A 17,450-nucleotide genomic window follows, 5' to 3' on the forward strand; every position below is an offset into this window, starting at 1 on the left:
TATAAACACAAATAACTAAAGTGTCACTTTGGCCTTATTGGGAACCCTATGTCTTAATAAGGCCTCAATAAAAACTAGTAAGTATTCAACTTCTTAATTATAACAAAACTTTGTCAATGCTTATAATAAATGTAATGAGATCTTATTAATTAATTTTTGTCATTACACATCAGGCTAAACGAGTTTCTCATCATGTATACCCAAGTAACATCTTTGAAGTCATCGGTACCCCAGCATCAGTCAAACGAATGAGAATAACTTCTTGTTCTGTAGCCAATTTAGCGACCGACCTAGCTTTCGTGTAGTGGAAACCACTCTTTAGATGATGCGTACTTCTTTGGATGTTATATCTGGCTGCAGCAGCCTACCGGGTAAAACAGGGTGTATAAAATTCGAAGGGTGAATAGATACTATGAAGAATTTCCCGATATCCATTCACCCCTTTTCTGTATCTATTCACCCCGTTTACCCCTTTCTACCATTTTAACAGCGTTTTCCATCTTTTGCAAAATCCATTGGCTTTCTTTTTGACAGAAGCTGGTGATCCGTTTTCTTTGAAATTACTGAAAAACAACTATGCCGTAATAAGGCCTACACGTTTTTTTTGTAGGCTTTATTAAGGCATGGCACATAGGTAAACAAAACAACGATTATATGAAATACACCGATATTATAGCTATTTCACTTATGTGAGGAGATGGCTAAATGTATAATTGTCATACAGACAAAACACGGTACGTCGTATACTGATAAATATAAAAATACTAACAGTTTACGCTACTCGAATTTTATAAAAACTAAAGTGCGCTCCACGTCGTGATTGTTTTCGTCTGTAGGTTCCAACATAATCGCGGCACGGGTTGCTTGCTGTGCTCAAATTAGTTAAGTAATGTGCATGCACACTTCTACAAACTTTGGCGACCATTTGACATCGGGAAGATGGAAATTTTCAAAATAGGCTTTATTGGGGCATAGGCCTTATTTGGTTAGGGTACTATACAACCTTTAACATTAGGTATTATTATCCTAAAAGTACTCTAAAGTCCTATGTTATACGTTATTTGAAACTGCATACTACTGATCAAAATATTTGAACTAACAAACCTTACAATTCATTAAGCTTAATTAAATATTTTGACTGTAACACCTACACTCTATAGGTGTGCTAATGCGAGACGAAGCTAAAAAAGGGTTCTTGGTCCTTAAATAAATTCTTACGTTTATTTTGTTTAAATACTTTATATACCCTCAAATAAATTTAAACTTTATCCACCTTTCCTTTCCTTTCCATCAGTTCTCATATTGAATGTAAAGGTACCACGTGAAAGTAATAAGGATTAACGCATGACACAATTATCTTTTATCCCAGCTTCCACAAAACAACTCATTCTTTACTTTCAGTTCACATTAATGGGACTAACGACTCGCCATATTTATTACATTATTGCAAAAAGCACTTAATCCACTTCAGAACTGAGATATCAAGCACTCGGAATAGACGGCGGACTGTTGCGATATTGCAGACTTTAATGGCTACTGCACAATGGTATTCTTTGTCTAATGCTGCTTTTATAACAAGTGTAGTTTGAACAATATTAAAGAACATCTGTTAATTGATAGTACCTACTGACTAAATTGCTGTTAGGACTCTTGTCTACTACTGAACATAGGCCTTCTTCGATAACTTACAAACTAGCCAGTTAAGAGCTTCATCTCGATAGAATCACTGACCTGATTTACCTAGCTTGTCAAAAATATTTGTTTCTTATTTATACACTTCTTTGTACGCCATAAATCAAAAAAGAAGAATTATGAAAAACAATATATTATTTGTACAATGTTATGGTCGGTCTACAAAATAAAAAAGCGGTCTTATCGCAGAATGCTACTCGTATATTCTGTACTTACATCTTTTTTACAATACTCACATGAAACTTGAGCTACTTATTAACCCAAATACACGCTATTGTTTGCAAAACGACAACTAAGTTCTTATTTCAAGGACAAAACGTGACTCGTTACAAGAACCCTACCATTAAACTCCTAATAACTGGCTGCTACCGAAATAAACACTATAATCAAAAATTGTTGCTACACAATTACATGAAGATAAATATTTAGTAGGCGAGCGGGTTCCCACAAGTTCAAAGCAATGCAAACACTAGACAATAAATCATTTCGTCATTTACCAACAATGGTGAATGAATCTAAAGTAAAAGGTTTAAGCTTCGTAGGCGACTGTGCAAATTGTGCTGTTCTGTGCAGACTGTGCTTGTGCGTTTATGCACTAGACGCCGTGGGAATATCTAATAACGGTTATGTTAACAAAGCTGTTTTCGCGTCGCTGAGCGGTGAGAGTAAATAAAAAGCGCATGAGAAGCCTTCGTTCGACTATGTTTTAAAATATTCGCCTTTTGTTTCCGGGTTCCTGTTGGTCAGATATGAGGCCACGTTTCGTTGTTTCATCAAACTTATTATAAAAAAACGATTCATTATTAAAGCTTAAAACTCTTACGCATCCTGTATTAGTTTGTAGTGGTAGTGGTAATCATCTCCAACGACCTGTATCCATGAAGGTAATGAAAAATTTATATGATATAAGCCGGTAAACGATCTGACGGATCACCTGATGGTAAGCAATCGTCGCCGCCCATGGACACCCGTAACACTAGAGGCGTTCCAAGTGTGTTCCCGGCCTTTACTCTTATCTTCAGAGATAAATTGCGTAAGATCTTTTAAAGTAATAAACACCAAAATTCATAAGTATTGCCCGTGGTTGAGCTTTATAAAGAGCCTATTCAACGTTTTTAAAGCACTCCGTGGAATTCAAAGTGCTGCCTTTAGGCATGAACAAGGAACTCGTCAAGTTCCCTGCAGCGTTCGCAATAAATAACTTTTTTGCACCAACACAAAATAAAATATGGAAAACCCAATTGAGTTACAAAAATTCTCATTTTTTTGTCAACATTCCCACGTTACTGTGAATACTTGAATTTGGTTATTTGTGCCGCTTTTTTTTTAATCCGGATTGTGGGCCACAGGAACAACTTCTTTAGGTCGTCTCTGAAGTTTTCTTAATACCTATGCAAACTTTTAATTTTTGTATTTATGTTATGATGATTTTGAATAGATACTCTGAATCTGTTACATGTACATTGGCACTTTTGCCTACTCCTTTGGGGATAAAAGGCGTAACGATTCGTTCGCTCTGAATTCTATGATAAATATTGTTATCACGTAAACATCTAATAAAAAAAAATGTTATCAGAAAGTCGTGTTTTAAGAACAGCCAGCCAGCAAGGTTTTAAGTTTACCTAATAACTATAAAAAGTTTTCAAATTCGACGGTTAGTTTTTGGGACTTTTTATGTCATATACATACAAAATAATAATATTACATGGTCTAAGCATTTAAATGGTATTTATAAAACCCACATAAGACCATCAAATCCCACTCTTAAACTATTTGCCGCCATTTAGGTATTTGTAGACTCTTTTGCCAAGTTGATGTGCCAAAAAGCCATAAATTAGCTAATTCTAACATCCTACGATGTTCCCACACAAGTGTACAGTCGACTACAGCGTTTGCATGCAGTATAGTGCTGATAAAATCAATGTTTTTGGATAAAAAGTTAGAGAATTATGGATCTTAAACAAATACGGCTAAGGAAAGCAAAAATACTTATTATGCCACAAATATTTTAACTGCCTACGTTGTAACAGTCTCAGCGTGATTAACGAACAAACATCGAAACAAACTTCTCAAGAAGGTAATAATTCTGTTGTCTTCTTACAGAACTTATTACACAGCTACACTGAACTATGCTTCAATTGGACAACTGATTCATCTTCATCATCAAGAATTTCCTCTGCAAAAGAGGTGTTTACCATAATCTCGACAAATCTTTTGGCAATCGGAATTTTAAAGGTTCAGATTTATCAAAAGGCGCTGTTGTTCGATCTGTATTTAATGTAAACTGAATATTTGCGTTATCCACGCTTCGATAACACCTATTGATCGATACTTAGGAAAATGAAACTATAGCTTAGTAAAAATTAAACACTCTTTATTTTGCAGACCATATATTTTCTAAACACAAAATTAATAGAACATGGGCATTACATTACATATGGCAGATAAATTCATTGAATACAAAGTCTCGTAGGTTGGCCAGTTAGAATGTTAAATAGGATTATATTCTCGCATTAGAATACATTACTGTCTCCGTTTGGTGTGTCTAATTAAATGACGTAATGTCATACTCGTTCCGCTGACCATTTGCATTTTATTGTAGGCGATGGTATCCGAAAGCTGTAAAGTACCAAAGGGCACTCTTTATAAGCCAAGGTTGGATAACTGGGCGGCGTCCATCATGGGCCGCATCATCACTTATCAACAGGCGAAATAAAGACCAAACGACGACACAACAAACGTAAAAAAATATTTGGTTATCTGGTGAAGTGCTTATAAAGCTTAAGACTAATTTAAATATAAGGTATGGTGGTGAGATGCATGGGAGTTTTCGATTATAAATACACATTTCTCAATGAATGGTATAAAATCTAGATTCCAAGAAATGTTTGTGTTGGTTCATAAGTCTGTAATATATGTTCCAGTGTTTTCATGGTTGTATCTACTGTAGATCCTGGCTTACAGGAGTTGCAGCAGTGTGGGAGGTTGTGGCGGGCTTGTCCCTTTAACAAAAAAAAGTCTGTGATATATACCTAAGTGGGTTTGACCAATAGAACGAGCTAATCTATAATGTCTTTCGAAACGCTGACACTTACTACAATACTCCGATTAAGTACTTTTGAGCCTTCTTGAAGGTTATCTGAGAAAATGAAACGTTGGACATTACAACAGTATCTATAGGTAAAAAACACTTCTTGGAAAATATCCAACCATCTTTTGTACTCCAACCACACCACAAATCCACATGTCACGCAGTATTAACTCACTTCTCCATATTAACGGCCCGTAACCCAAGGCCCGAAGACATTCTGATCTAAATAAGATTTCTAAACACATACACGCGGACGGACACAAAAACTAACATTACTTCGTGTAGCGGTGTGTAATTTGCATCAGACATTAAGTACGGCACCGTACTGTGTACTGCTACTAGCAAGGTTAGCTGATACAGTCCAGGGTATGCGTATGTATTTTGCTTATGGTGTATCTTGACTTCTGGAGGCAATAAGTAGTGCAATGATAACACGTTCAAAAATCACTTGGCTCAATATGGTAAAAATGCCTGTTTGAACGTCCCTTGCGTGAAACAACGCTTGCGTTGTGTTTCATTTTGGGAGTGAGGTGAGGTTACCGGAGGCCCAATTACCCCCCTTGCCAATTCCCGATTCCCCAACAACCCTTAAATTCCTAACCCCCAAAAGGCCGGTAACGCACTTGTAACGCTTCTGGTGTTTCTAGTATCCATGGGCGGCAGCGATTGCTTACCATCAGGTGATACATCTGCTCATTTACCGGCTTATTCTTTAAAAAAAATCCATTGAAACTAACTCATTTCTTACCCCATTTTGCATTCGTAGAAAATAAAATGGAAATACTATCACGCACCTATAGGTTTCTTCCGAACCCAAATTTTCTTCTATAAACAAAATAATAGAATATCTAGCTAAAGTATATTAGACGCATAGATTCTTCCGCTTTTCTAAACACATGGTCACTGCTAGCAACACCAGCAAATAGCAACGGACGCAGTAGGAAACACAAGCCATGCATGTCGGGCCGTTGATTGCGTCCGAAGCGACACCTAGTCATAATGCGAAGTGCACTGCCACTAACTGTCACCTGGACACTTACTGCAGTTACTGTACTTGGATGTTAGGTGCAAATGTTTTCGTTATTGTTTTATTAAGGAGTGGTATGAATTGTGCATGGGAAGTCAATTGCAATGGATTCCATAGTTATTGGTTATTATTAGATAAATCTCAGGAAGATTGTAGTAGAATATTGGGCATTCGTATTTCAAAATTTGCGTGAACTTGTACAAATGTCTAACTAATGTTTTTTTTATAAGTAAATGTTTTTTTTATAATAACTTTTTATCCAAATTCATGATAGAGCAACAAATACATACGAATAACAACAATTTTATAGCAATTTTCACACTATTCTCGTAATAACTATTTTTGTCCAAGGAGGTCCCATTCTCCTCTAAGTAAGGTGTTTACAAGGTTTCTGCTCGTGTGACGTCACTCCACCATATTTAGGAATAGCTGTGTCGTGCGCCAACCGGGCTGATTACCATAAATGTTGATTACAAAGAAAATTAGACGCGGTCACGTTTGTGAATACGGTATTAAGATGTTTGTTTTAAAGCTGAGAGAGCGTAGAACTTTGTTTTAGGAGCAAAACTTTAATTAATGTCGTTAAACATAGATTTTGGCTGTTGTTTCTTTGAAATTCTCGGTAATTGCATGGTTTAAGTTTTCGATTACATAGGTCTAATAGTAAGTCAATATGGTTTGACTAATCAAATCATGTTATCATATACTTTTAAGGTATTAATTGGCGATTACTTTAAAATCTCATTTAGAGTTACTATCACCGTTGACTGCCGACTATACGATAAAACTGTTGCAATGATGTTGAATTGATGATGAATGCAAATCTTCAGCTATCATGACCCATATTGTGCCCCTATGGCGCTTAACGTGTTAAAACTGACTAATTCAAGACTCAGATAGGATAGGAAGAAGCTTTGCTTATAATTACAGCTCGTATAGATCACAAATAACTTGCCACAATACTAAAACCAAAAATCAAAGTTACCGTACATTGCGCCGGCGCCTCCAATGCTATGAATAAGAGATTTTTTTCCGACAAATCCGTGAATAATCACAATGTAACAATAGAACAGTTATAATGCGGAAACACTTGCTCGTATCATAATAAAGATGACAGAAGAACAACTTGAAATAACTGACTACTTAAACTACGGTTTATTTCTTGGGATTAAGGACTTGTTTCACAATGTCTGGATAGCCGCTATGTATCAGATTACTTTGAATTAAGAATGTAATTTGTATCTACTATCTGTCACATAAGTTTATCAGGTACTTATATGAAGGTGGTGAAACAGGCGCTAAGTCACCTACACAATTTTTATACTAATTTTTACTTAAAGCTTGCAAATACTAGCTCAAGCTTTATCTTAAAAACGTATAATCAACATATCAATAACTAAAGATCACAATTATAACTTCTCTCGAAACCAAACTCCTTCATGAGGTATCTAGTCCATTGTCGTCATTGAAATACTTACAAAATTTATTTTAATCAGTAATCCTTAAACTTGTAGAACCAAAAGACATTTAACGCATCAGTTTATCAATGGACTCACATATTTTTCATTCCAAAATCTACCTTCTAAACAAGTAAACCTTCTGATGTTACCTTTACATCACAATAAAGATTACTCAGATGAAACTAGCGATGATATCTGTACTATTTCCTAAGAACGTGACTCACTGAGATTGGCTAGTCACCGTATTAATTACATTTAATTAACTATATTAATCAAATGTAACATTAACTTGTTATTTATGCTTTATATAATATCTTGGTAAAAGTATTTTGCATTTCGGATGTATTTACATGTAGCCTAAAGTTTAGATTTTTGCTCATTTAAGTATTTTAACATTACAATAATTATAATAGACATTTAAAAAAGGGAACGGCCATCCATTTTGTGTACTGCCTTCGTTTTGTTTAAGTCAGGAATTATACCTAAAACCTTCTCCTAAGTCTGAAAAATACTATGCTGAAAACGGCATTAAAATCGGTTCAGCCAAACGAGAGATGATACACACTTCTATGAAAGTTTAATTTAATTTCAATTGATTGTGGTTTACCACGCGGACGAATCTACGCACGGAAAAGTTAACATATTCTAAAGTAAAAATTGCGATAAAAACAATATAAACATTCCTGCATTTATTTACTTTCCGCAAAGAGAAAACTTCAAGGGCTTTCATAGGTTTATGATACAGCTAACGAGAGAAATTAAATCTAGAAAATGGGATATAGATTTATATCCACGTCGTAAACATTTCTTCATTTAAAATAAATTACAGGTTTTTATGTAGACACTTACAGATAATTCGCGGTATTTACCTATGTGGGTCAGTCAGGCCATAGCGTAGCCGTAGTGTAGGTTAAAGAAAATTTTCTGGTAGCCATAAATGACTTTGAATAAAATAAATAACATAATCCAACTTCATTTTACTGAACAAGTGATGTGATTTAAGATTTTAATGCAAAACGAACATTCAAAATTCGAACAGTAAAACGAAACGCGCCAATATTCGACACAGATTAAAAAATACAATGGACAATCGAAATAGATATAGCAAATATTTTTGTTTTTTTTAGACCACTGCAAATCAACCTACAGCCTCGTTCGTTGACTCGCAGATAGAAAGTTGTTAATTAAGAACGCGCCTGATTGGCGGGCGATTGTGTAACCGAACGCAACAGATCAAGCATGTGGCTGAACAGGGAAATACCTTTGCCAAAGAAAGTAAACACGTCATTTTTCCTATTGTGCAATAGTTGGAGCACGGTCGATTGAATATTGGTCTTTTTATGATAATAACTCTTTCAAAAATAAATACCTAGGTATATTGCTTTAAGAGAGACTGATTATTGGGTGGCATAAAATTGCAATGATTTGATATGCCCCAATTTTATTAGAAAAAATCTAAAAGAAAATGCACAGATGTTGCAAAAAACAAAAATTTAATCCGTTGGGATACAAAAATATGTCGGACAATATACCCGGGGCAAAAGACAGCACAATCGCAAACCCGTAAACAACTTTATCGGGTACTAAACTTGATAATTAAATCTTCTTAATAATTTACATTGACGAGTATATTACTTATAAGTATTATTAAAACGGTAATAAAGCCAAATTGGTTTATTTATGGCCATAACCGGATCGGACACAGCGTCCTCGCGAAGTGGAACATTGAATCAATTGTGCAATTGCAGATTTCACATAAATATCAATCTGTTAACCCAAGAACGGTATCACACGGTACAATGAGATACGATTTATACACAGATATCGTATTTCAAGGAAACTACTTCCATTCTTGAGGACTTGAGTAGGATCACGAGGATTCTGGATTTACTTACAAGGGTATACTAATAAAATAGGGTTATTAGCTCTTGGATTGAACCATAGATGGAGCCCAGTAAGGCTGATGCGTGATCCGGAGCTGTGGATTACCGGGTTTACCGGGGCTCCGGTTCGAAAAGCAGGAGTAGGAACGGGGTGGTTTTTAGTCAGTAAGAGTCTGACACTCCCTCTCGAAGTCATTGGATGATTTTAACCGCTTAAAAAAAGCTTTTAGATTGAAACCTAGAAATTCTATCTGAAGTTACCACACATGTAAAGATATTTTTAGTCGTAGACCGAGTAGGTTATATACCTCTGTATTTGTGTGCATCCCACAGTTATGGTTTTGCAATCTCCTGTTTAGTTGACTAACTGGTTGAAACTGGCTTGAATCAATCTGTATTCAAGAAATTCGTCCATTTAGTACAATACTTATAATGCACATAAAATTAAGATTGACGTGTTGCAAGCAGAATTAAATTGATGCCAATTAATATGTTAGACAGTTCTGAGTAATTATTTTGTTTTGATTTTAATTAGAATGCTGTAGCGGGCATGACAGTTTCCCGCCTCCTATAAAAGTGAGCAAAACTAGGACTCAAGAACTAAGTATTGCATTCTTTCACGTTAAACAAATAAAGGATTTTTACTTTTACAAGGATATTGTTAAAACAATGAAAATGCAGGAGAGTTCGTCATAATTTCTCATTCATAAAATCTGGCGTTGGAAACACGGTTCAAAGTATTCTCAATCACCTGTCAGCGAACTCCGCAGCTACGTCAGGTATTAAAATTTATGTCGCATTGTTTAAGAGTTCAACCATCCTAAAGATTGTTTCCAAACACCTCGTTGCTTCAGTGACTCAGTTTCTAGTAAATTCTTCACAATCAATTTTCTTATGAATAATTAAATCTACGAATAAACGGCAGATCTCGGAATTTGATCACCCATAACAATAAATTAAACATCTATTTATAATCAAATATTTAAACTTTTTGAACATTTAGTCTATGATCACCGCTGATTTTATTTTAACGACAATCCAATCTTGGTTTTATGGCAAAGGTATTTACGTGAACAGCCTTAATTGCATACAGTTACGCAATCAAAAGTTACCCGCTGTTATTCGAATGTGGAATTGTTTGTAGAAGAAAAATGATTTAAAAATGGTGCCAGCGCCGTGCACTCGCCATATAGATAGGCAATTAACTCTGTTAATAGACTGGCCGGTGCTTCGCCGGATAGATTTTCTTGTGAAGAATTCCAGTTAGAAAAAAATCACGCACGCGGCGACCGTTGCGACTGGAAAGCGTAAAATGGCAAGCCTCGATCGTAAGCGCGGACATATTGTTGCCAATCAATTGTTTATTATTATGATTTATAGTGAAATTGGATACAGTAAAGTTAATTTGATATTGTGAATGTAACACGAAGAAAACAAGGCGATTCGTGATCGTAGCCTACATTTGTAATAACAACGCTTTATGTTACTGAAACTGTTCTTAATAATCTACTTACTTACATATTTTTATTGAATGTATATTTATGATGGTTTTGATCCCATTTATTTCTCGCCAAATTGTAGTATTTAAAACACAAATGTGAATTTCCTATTTCAAATTTAGTCCTACAGTCTACAAAACAGAATGAGATTAAGGCGCCATTTTGAAAAAAATACAAAGAAATAAACAGGCACAGATATTTATCGATCAGCCGGCCTTGTCATCTAGTCCTGCCAAAAAGTTCTAAATTTAAAAGTGAGTGGCATTATATCCTATTGTTAAACTTGAACTTTGCTAATGGCGGTCGGGTCATTGTATTACATTTGCATGTTAATCGCCCTGTAATGTGTTTTGTTATTACTGCTATTGTTCCGTCCAATTAGACGTGACTATGATTGAGCATCATAGCAAATATTATACAAGTCTTTGAGGATTTGGTTTTGGTGTAAAAATATTTATCGAGAGTCAACTAATTAGCGTATTAACTTAGCAGGGACCTAATGAGTTTTAGAAGGGATAATAAAATGTGTATAATGTGTCTATATCAGATAGGTATCTACGTAATAAAAATATACTATGTGACTTAACCTTTCATAACGACAGACACAATAAAAATAAAAATAAAAGCAAAAACAATTTATCTCACGCTTTTATATAACATTGAAAACAAATTTTAAAATAAGGTATAAAAGTAAAACTTTATTACAAAAATAAATACTTGTGACACGTATTTAGTATTCGCATTACAAACGCTGCCATTGGAAAAACATCTGTGATAATATTAAGTGAAGAATTCTTGAATTATACAACTCCGACTCTGTTTTGATAACCTGTTTACCTTCCTAAGACGGCTAGACCTTGAGAAATGCCAGGACATGTTCATTCACAGACGTTCTAACATAAAAACTGACCACAAACTGTATTTAAATTCCTAGCCAGTGAACAAAACGGATCAATATAGAACGGTTTGAAAATAAATTTATTCAAAAAAACTGTCGACCTCAATCAAGGCTCAAATTAGCAAACATTATCTCTCGAATCGTTTAGTAAATCTGCTGTGAAAATAGGCGTGTATGATAACAGCACAGATAGGTATCTTCATACGGCGTACAAGCAATATCAATATTTAAGTAAGAATCTTTTCTGTTGCCCAATTAACAACTCGACGATTTTGGCGTTGGCAACACTATCACCACTGATAAGATATACAGAGATTAACACAAACTTAAATTTACCGTTCGTTAAATGTTAAGGTGAACATTATCATACACACAACGAGGTAATCAACGGCAATACAAAGTTTGTATAACTCGGTAATAATAAAAATCAGAGTTATCGTTCTTACGTCTAATTACTGATAACGCAAAGTTTCGTCATGTCATACAGTCTTTATCACTTCACATTCTGAACACACCGAATTTGCTCTCTCTAAACGGAGCGTTCAAGGCTGCGGACAAACTGAGTCCTATCACTTTCCTCGTGTCCTTGGGAGCGATGACACCGTCGTCCCATAGTCTAGCAGTACTGTAGTATGGCCGTCCTTCTCTCTCGAACATTTCTTCCAAAGGTGCTCTCACTTTCTTGTCATCCTCCGCAGTCCAAGGCTTTCCACTCCTCTCAGCTTTCTCCTTAGCCACCAACGACAGTACAGTAGCCGCTTGTGGGCCACCCATTACTGAGATCCTTGCGTTGGGCCACATGTACAGGAAACTGGGAGAGTATGCACGACCACACATGCCGTAGTTTCCAGCACCATAACTGCCTCCGACCAGCACTGTGATCTTGGGTCCTTTGAAACAACTGACAGCTGTCACCATCTTAGCTCCGTTTTTGGCAATACCTCCGGCTTCAGCGTCTTTGCCGATCATGAAACCTGTGATGTTCTGTAAGAATAGTAGAGGAATCTTCCTAGCTGCGCAAAGTTGAATGAAATGAGATCCTTTCAAAGCTGCCTCTGAATACAAGACACCATTATTACCGATCACTCCGACAGGATGACCATAAATAGATGCAAAACCACATACCAAGGTTTCTCCATAAAGTTGTTTGAATTCATGGAATCTACTTCCGTCCACTATCCTAGCGACAACTTCACGCATGTCGAACGGTCTTTGAATGTTGGCTCCAACAATACCATGAAGATCGTTTACGTCATGGACAGGTTCGTCAACTTTTGGTGTGTGGATTCGGGTTCTCTGTTCATTATTCCAATTTAAATTGGCGACAGTGTTCCTAGCTAAATGTAAGGCATGCTCATCATCCAAAGCATAATGGTCGGTGACTCCGGATTGGCGACAGTGTAGATCAGCACCTCCTAATTCTTCAGCAGTCACTGTTTCGCCTGTGCCAGCCTTCACCAATGGTGGGCCGGCTAAGAAAATGGTTCCTTGATTTTTAATGATGATACTTTCATCAGACATGCTAGGAATGTACGCGCCTCCAGCGGTACATGAGCCCATAACTACCGAGATCTGCGGAATTCCTTCCGCTGACATATTTGCTTGATTGTAAAATATCCTTCCGAAGTGTTCTCTGTCCGGGAAGACATCAGCTTGATCGGGTAAATGCGCACCTCCGGAATCCACGAGATAAATGCACGGAAGACGACACTCCTGTGCGATCGCTTGAGCTCTCAGATGCTTCTTCACTGTCATAGGGAAATAAGTACCTCCTTTAACAGTAGCGTCATTAGCCACAATCATGCAGTCACGACCGTGAACTTTGCCAATGGCGGTGACGATGCCGGCGCTCGGCACTTGCCCTTTGTACATGTCGGCGGCGGCTAGCGTACTCAGTTCTAAAACGTCGCTTCCCTCGTCCACCAACCGGTTAATCCTGTCCCTGACGAGCAGTTTTCCTCTTGCCGTGTGCCTCTTTACGGCCTCCTCCGGGCCGCCTTTGATGGCGTCACCGGTTTTCTGCCGTAATTCTTCGACAAGCTCGTCCATTTTGGCCTTATTCTCTTGGTAGAAAGGATCAGTTCTGTTCGGCTCGGAGCCAATGACGGTAGCGTGATTGTGCCGGCATTGGTTCAACCGCCGTATCCCTCTGACTAGTTTGAGCATTTTAACGTATATTAAGTGCAGAATGAAACACGACCGGTCGGCGAGTCGCTGTCGCGCTACTGCCGATAATGTAGTACCGTTATCTATACGATTAACTTGTACAAAAACAAATTCCTCGCTCGCCGACCCTCCACGGCACGATAAAAACTCGCATTATGTATGAAATGATAATGTGAAGCCATTGTTACTCGTTCACTATTTACGTAATATTTACATGTTGTTGAGGCGATGCGCTGAGGGTTCATTCATTCGTTCTCAGAGAAATCGTGCTGATATAAGTGATGGTAAATAATATGAGCGTCGTGTGTCGTGTGCTCTCCGAGTGAATAGATACTTATTGAATGATTCAATGATCGTGTCATGACCTACTTGCAATAAGTTCATGTTGTGTGACGCTAACCTTGAGCGGGCGTTACTTGTATTTATTTATTTCCTTTTCACATCTGTTAGTTATTGTGATAACTAATGGACTATTGATGGCTGACTAATGTGCAATACTTTGTTGATATGACATAATGGCTTTCGTAGATATTTGTTCCTGTTAAATGCATAATCAACATTCGACTTGTTTGTCTAATAGACACGATTTGAGAGAACAAATAGCTAAAATCATAATAATACATAAATTACTATGTATCCTACATAAGTTAAACAGATTTATTTAAATGCCTCAAGGCCTAAGGGTTTTAACAGTTCAGGATAATGTATCATCAAACTTATGATGTAACAAATTGTCTCACCGTCCAAAGAACAAGAATGGGCAATAAGATTTACAAACATAAATATTTCTCGAAATTTCTCAACGCACCTTCCAAGTTATCCGGTTATAAAAACGTTTAATTTATTCATTCCTAATGATTGATAACTGTTAGTCAATTATAGCTACAACCGACATCTTCGCTCGTATTAACTGGGCAAAAAATTTTTTGCGTGTTAATCCAGGTCATGGTTCTATCTTTACTTATAACTTTTATTTAGTCCGTAATAAAGAAAATTCGTAAGTCTCTCTAAATCTAAATCTGTTGGACTAATTGTGATCTCATATTTATTACACCTGTCATTCTGCGAAGAGATACGTTGACTTTGACTTTTGTTACAAGAGACCCAATTTTCACCAGCCCTTGTTTTTAATCCCCCCTAAAATCCATCATTATGGCAGATAAACTAGGTCATTGATGATTGCACTGAATGCATCCTTATGCTACTTTTATCAAAGTCTATTTGCTCTGAGTTTCTATGTACTATATTCATACATACGAATCAAAGATCTGACTATGATATTGAAATATGTAAAAAAGTTTATCAAAATCGGGGACGATGGTCAAATGAAACCGATTCATTTTGACAGAAGTTACTGTTACTCGAAGAAAAAATCTCATCAGTAAGTACTCGAGTATAATTTCATACTTCTAGGGCAGTCACCGCTGGAGGCCCTGCTGCTATTAATAAGAGCATAAATTATACTCTTTATAAGCACTTTTGACATACATAACCAACGTCTTTTAACACCCAAAGGGGTACTCAGAGATACACGATCATATTCAATGTAACACTAACTTTTCACCAGTTTTATTTTGTTATGAGTTCCATGTACTAGGGGGCGAGCCTGGAGAATTTTTGAGGAACCGATAAGACTCCAATAACACCTTCCTTGATCCAGATATGAAACCTGGGCTCACACAAGTCACATTTCATTTCTAGTCATTTGACCACCCAATTTTTATCGACTATCGACAACCACAAACCAAATAAGATCTTCAAAAAGGAGCTCCAGTACTAAAAATAAAAAATACAACACACACTGGCCCCATAGTTTTCTAACTTTGAAAATACTAGGAAATTGCTAAACACTTTCCGATTTACGATGCTACGAGCAATTTATGAATTCTTCCGGCATTCGTGCTACCGCAAAAACAGTACTAAAAGACAGAAAATTACCGTGAGCAGTGAACACCGTGATAAACCTGTAGCGAGCTATCAATAAATAAGCTGGTGCGATCGGTCATCTAATCATGGAGTAAGGAAGATACTGGTAAACAGAAGGTCTAGTTGCGAGAGAAGTGGTTCTTTACGGAAGAAGATAACTTCAGTAAGGTCCTTATTACGCACATTATGTGTAGGTGCATTGTGTACTGCCAAAAACCGTTTGATTCTCCAAAGGCTTTTTTATTTTGCTATCCTAAGATATAGCAACTTATGTGCACTTCCCTGAACACATATTTTTACAGTGACATAAAATTACAGTCCAAATTCCGTGCACCTATACGTTCTTAGGCTTTGCATGAACTATTAGTTTAATTTGAAAAACATAATGAACTACCTCGTCATTGTTCCAACTCGGTATTCTGACCCTTCCTATTCTACGATCTAATCGCTACCTTGCGCGCGCGCAGGTGAACGACACAATCGTTTCACTTTTCACGGCGGCCGCCAGGTGGCGACACTTTCCATCGTGACGATCTAATGGTCGTCTAGCCGCTAATCTTTCCTGACATATTGCTAAGCTAAATAAGATTGAATTAGATACGGTATATAGGTAGCTATATACTTTGATTTATGATCAAGATAAATATAGTTGTAATTATGGCCACTATCTGCCTTCAAGCATCTGTTATGGTGGAAAGTGGTAGTTTTTAGCCAGTTATTATGTTTCAAGTCAATGGACTGATGAAGCCTTGTGTAATAAAAACTTAGTAAGTTGTACATTTCTCCTTTCAAGTTAAATTGTACTTAGAAACAGATTCATTATGTTTTTGCGCTCTGTTTAGAAATGTGTCGTCATTATTGTATGCTTAACGACTTATATGACAACACGACTGCAGATGTTACGACAAATTGTGACTGAGTTGCTAACAGTCTTTATGAAGAGATGATTTTATGAGATCTATTAATCTGTTGTGCGTGTTGCATGGATCCGTATGGTCAATGGATATTCCTCTGAAGAAAGCAAATATTAGATAATAATAAAAACTCGAAAAGATAATAATAATACTTCTTAACTACCACTACTTGCAAAATAAATAAACATGTTCAGTGAAAATTATCATGTTCTAAATAGCCAATGCATTGTTTTGTCCTCAGGATCGTGATGAACAGACTAAATTAGAAATGAAACATCGACAAGAGGAAGACGACCTGTACAGAAAATTCTCCAAACACCGAGAAGAAGAAAACAGAAGAATACGAGACGAAATACAGGTACAGTTAAACATCTGTTTTAATCATTTGATTATTATGTACATAGCAAAAGAACATTTAGTATCACTCGATAAATACGCTTATGTAGAATTAGTTCAGTAAACGTAGAATTACCATTTTCATATATTCTAGTTCATTAACGCAAACTAATGAACACAATATAAGAAAGTACACATATTATTGAAATACAATTAATAAACACACATCTTCTAATTACAGGATGAATGGGAGCGCGAACTAGAGAGGCTGACGAGCAGATTCCAGCAAGAGATGCAGGTTAAGAAGAGAAGGCCGGACTCCGAGATAGGAGCCCTCACGTTACGTCACCAGCAGGAGAGAGCTGACTTGGAGAAGAATATGACGCTAAGAAGGGACAAGAAGAAGGAGAGCTTGACGAGGAAGATGTTGGAACATGAGAGGTTGGTAACAGACAGATAATGCAATAAATTAAACGTCACACAGTTTCCCTAACTTATACTTGAAGTCAAGAGCTAAAAGGCTAGGCTATTGCTATATCACACACCCAGTTAGATTAG

At 36.6% G+C, this 17,450-nt stretch overlaps 3 protein-coding genes across 8 annotated transcripts in view; 2 read left to right on the top strand and 1 right to left on the bottom strand.

Annotated features, from left to right (window-relative positions):
• LOC118266426 (hillarin) overlaps positions 1 to 17,450 on the top strand; it is a 62,966-nt gene that overhangs the window by 39,418 nt on the left and 6,098 nt on the right. For all 4 annotated transcript variants that reach the window (XM_050695072.1, XM_035579881.2, XM_035579879.2 and 1 more), the window contains exons 5-6: positions 16,798 to 16,914; positions 17,134 to 17,333. In XM_050695072.1, coding sequence (XP_050551029.1) covers positions 16,798 to 16,914; positions 17,134 to 17,333 — 317 coding nt within the window. The remainder of the gene's footprint in view (positions 1 to 16,797; positions 16,915 to 17,133; positions 17,334 to 17,450) is intronic.
• Positions 1 to 17,450, top strand: part of LOC118266017 (NADH dehydrogenase [ubiquinone] iron-sulfur protein 5) — a 124,920-nt gene that overhangs the window by 35,041 nt on the left and 72,429 nt on the right. The gene's annotated exons all lie outside the window — the stretch shown is intronic.
• LOC118266428 (probable methylcrotonoyl-CoA carboxylase beta chain, mitochondrial) lies at positions 11,288 to 13,872 on the bottom strand. Its single transcript, XM_035579885.2, has one exon. The coding sequence runs from the start codon at positions 13,714 to 13,716 to the stop codon at positions 12,049 to 12,051; it is 1,668 nt and encodes a 555-aa protein (XP_035435778.1). The 5' UTR covers positions 13,717 to 13,872; the 3' UTR covers positions 11,288 to 12,048.

This window comes from Spodoptera frugiperda, chromosome 7, assembly GCF_023101765.2.
Source record: "Spodoptera frugiperda isolate SF20-4 chromosome 7, AGI-APGP_CSIRO_Sfru_2.0, whole genome shotgun sequence".
Taxonomy (NCBI): domain Eukaryota; kingdom Metazoa; phylum Arthropoda; class Insecta; order Lepidoptera; family Noctuidae; genus Spodoptera; species Spodoptera frugiperda.

Coding starts and splice junctions, on each gene's coding strand:
- LOC118266428 (XM_035579885.2), bottom strand. CDS start 13,716: ATGCTCAAACTAGTCAGAGGGATACGGCGGTTGAACCAATGCCGGCAC.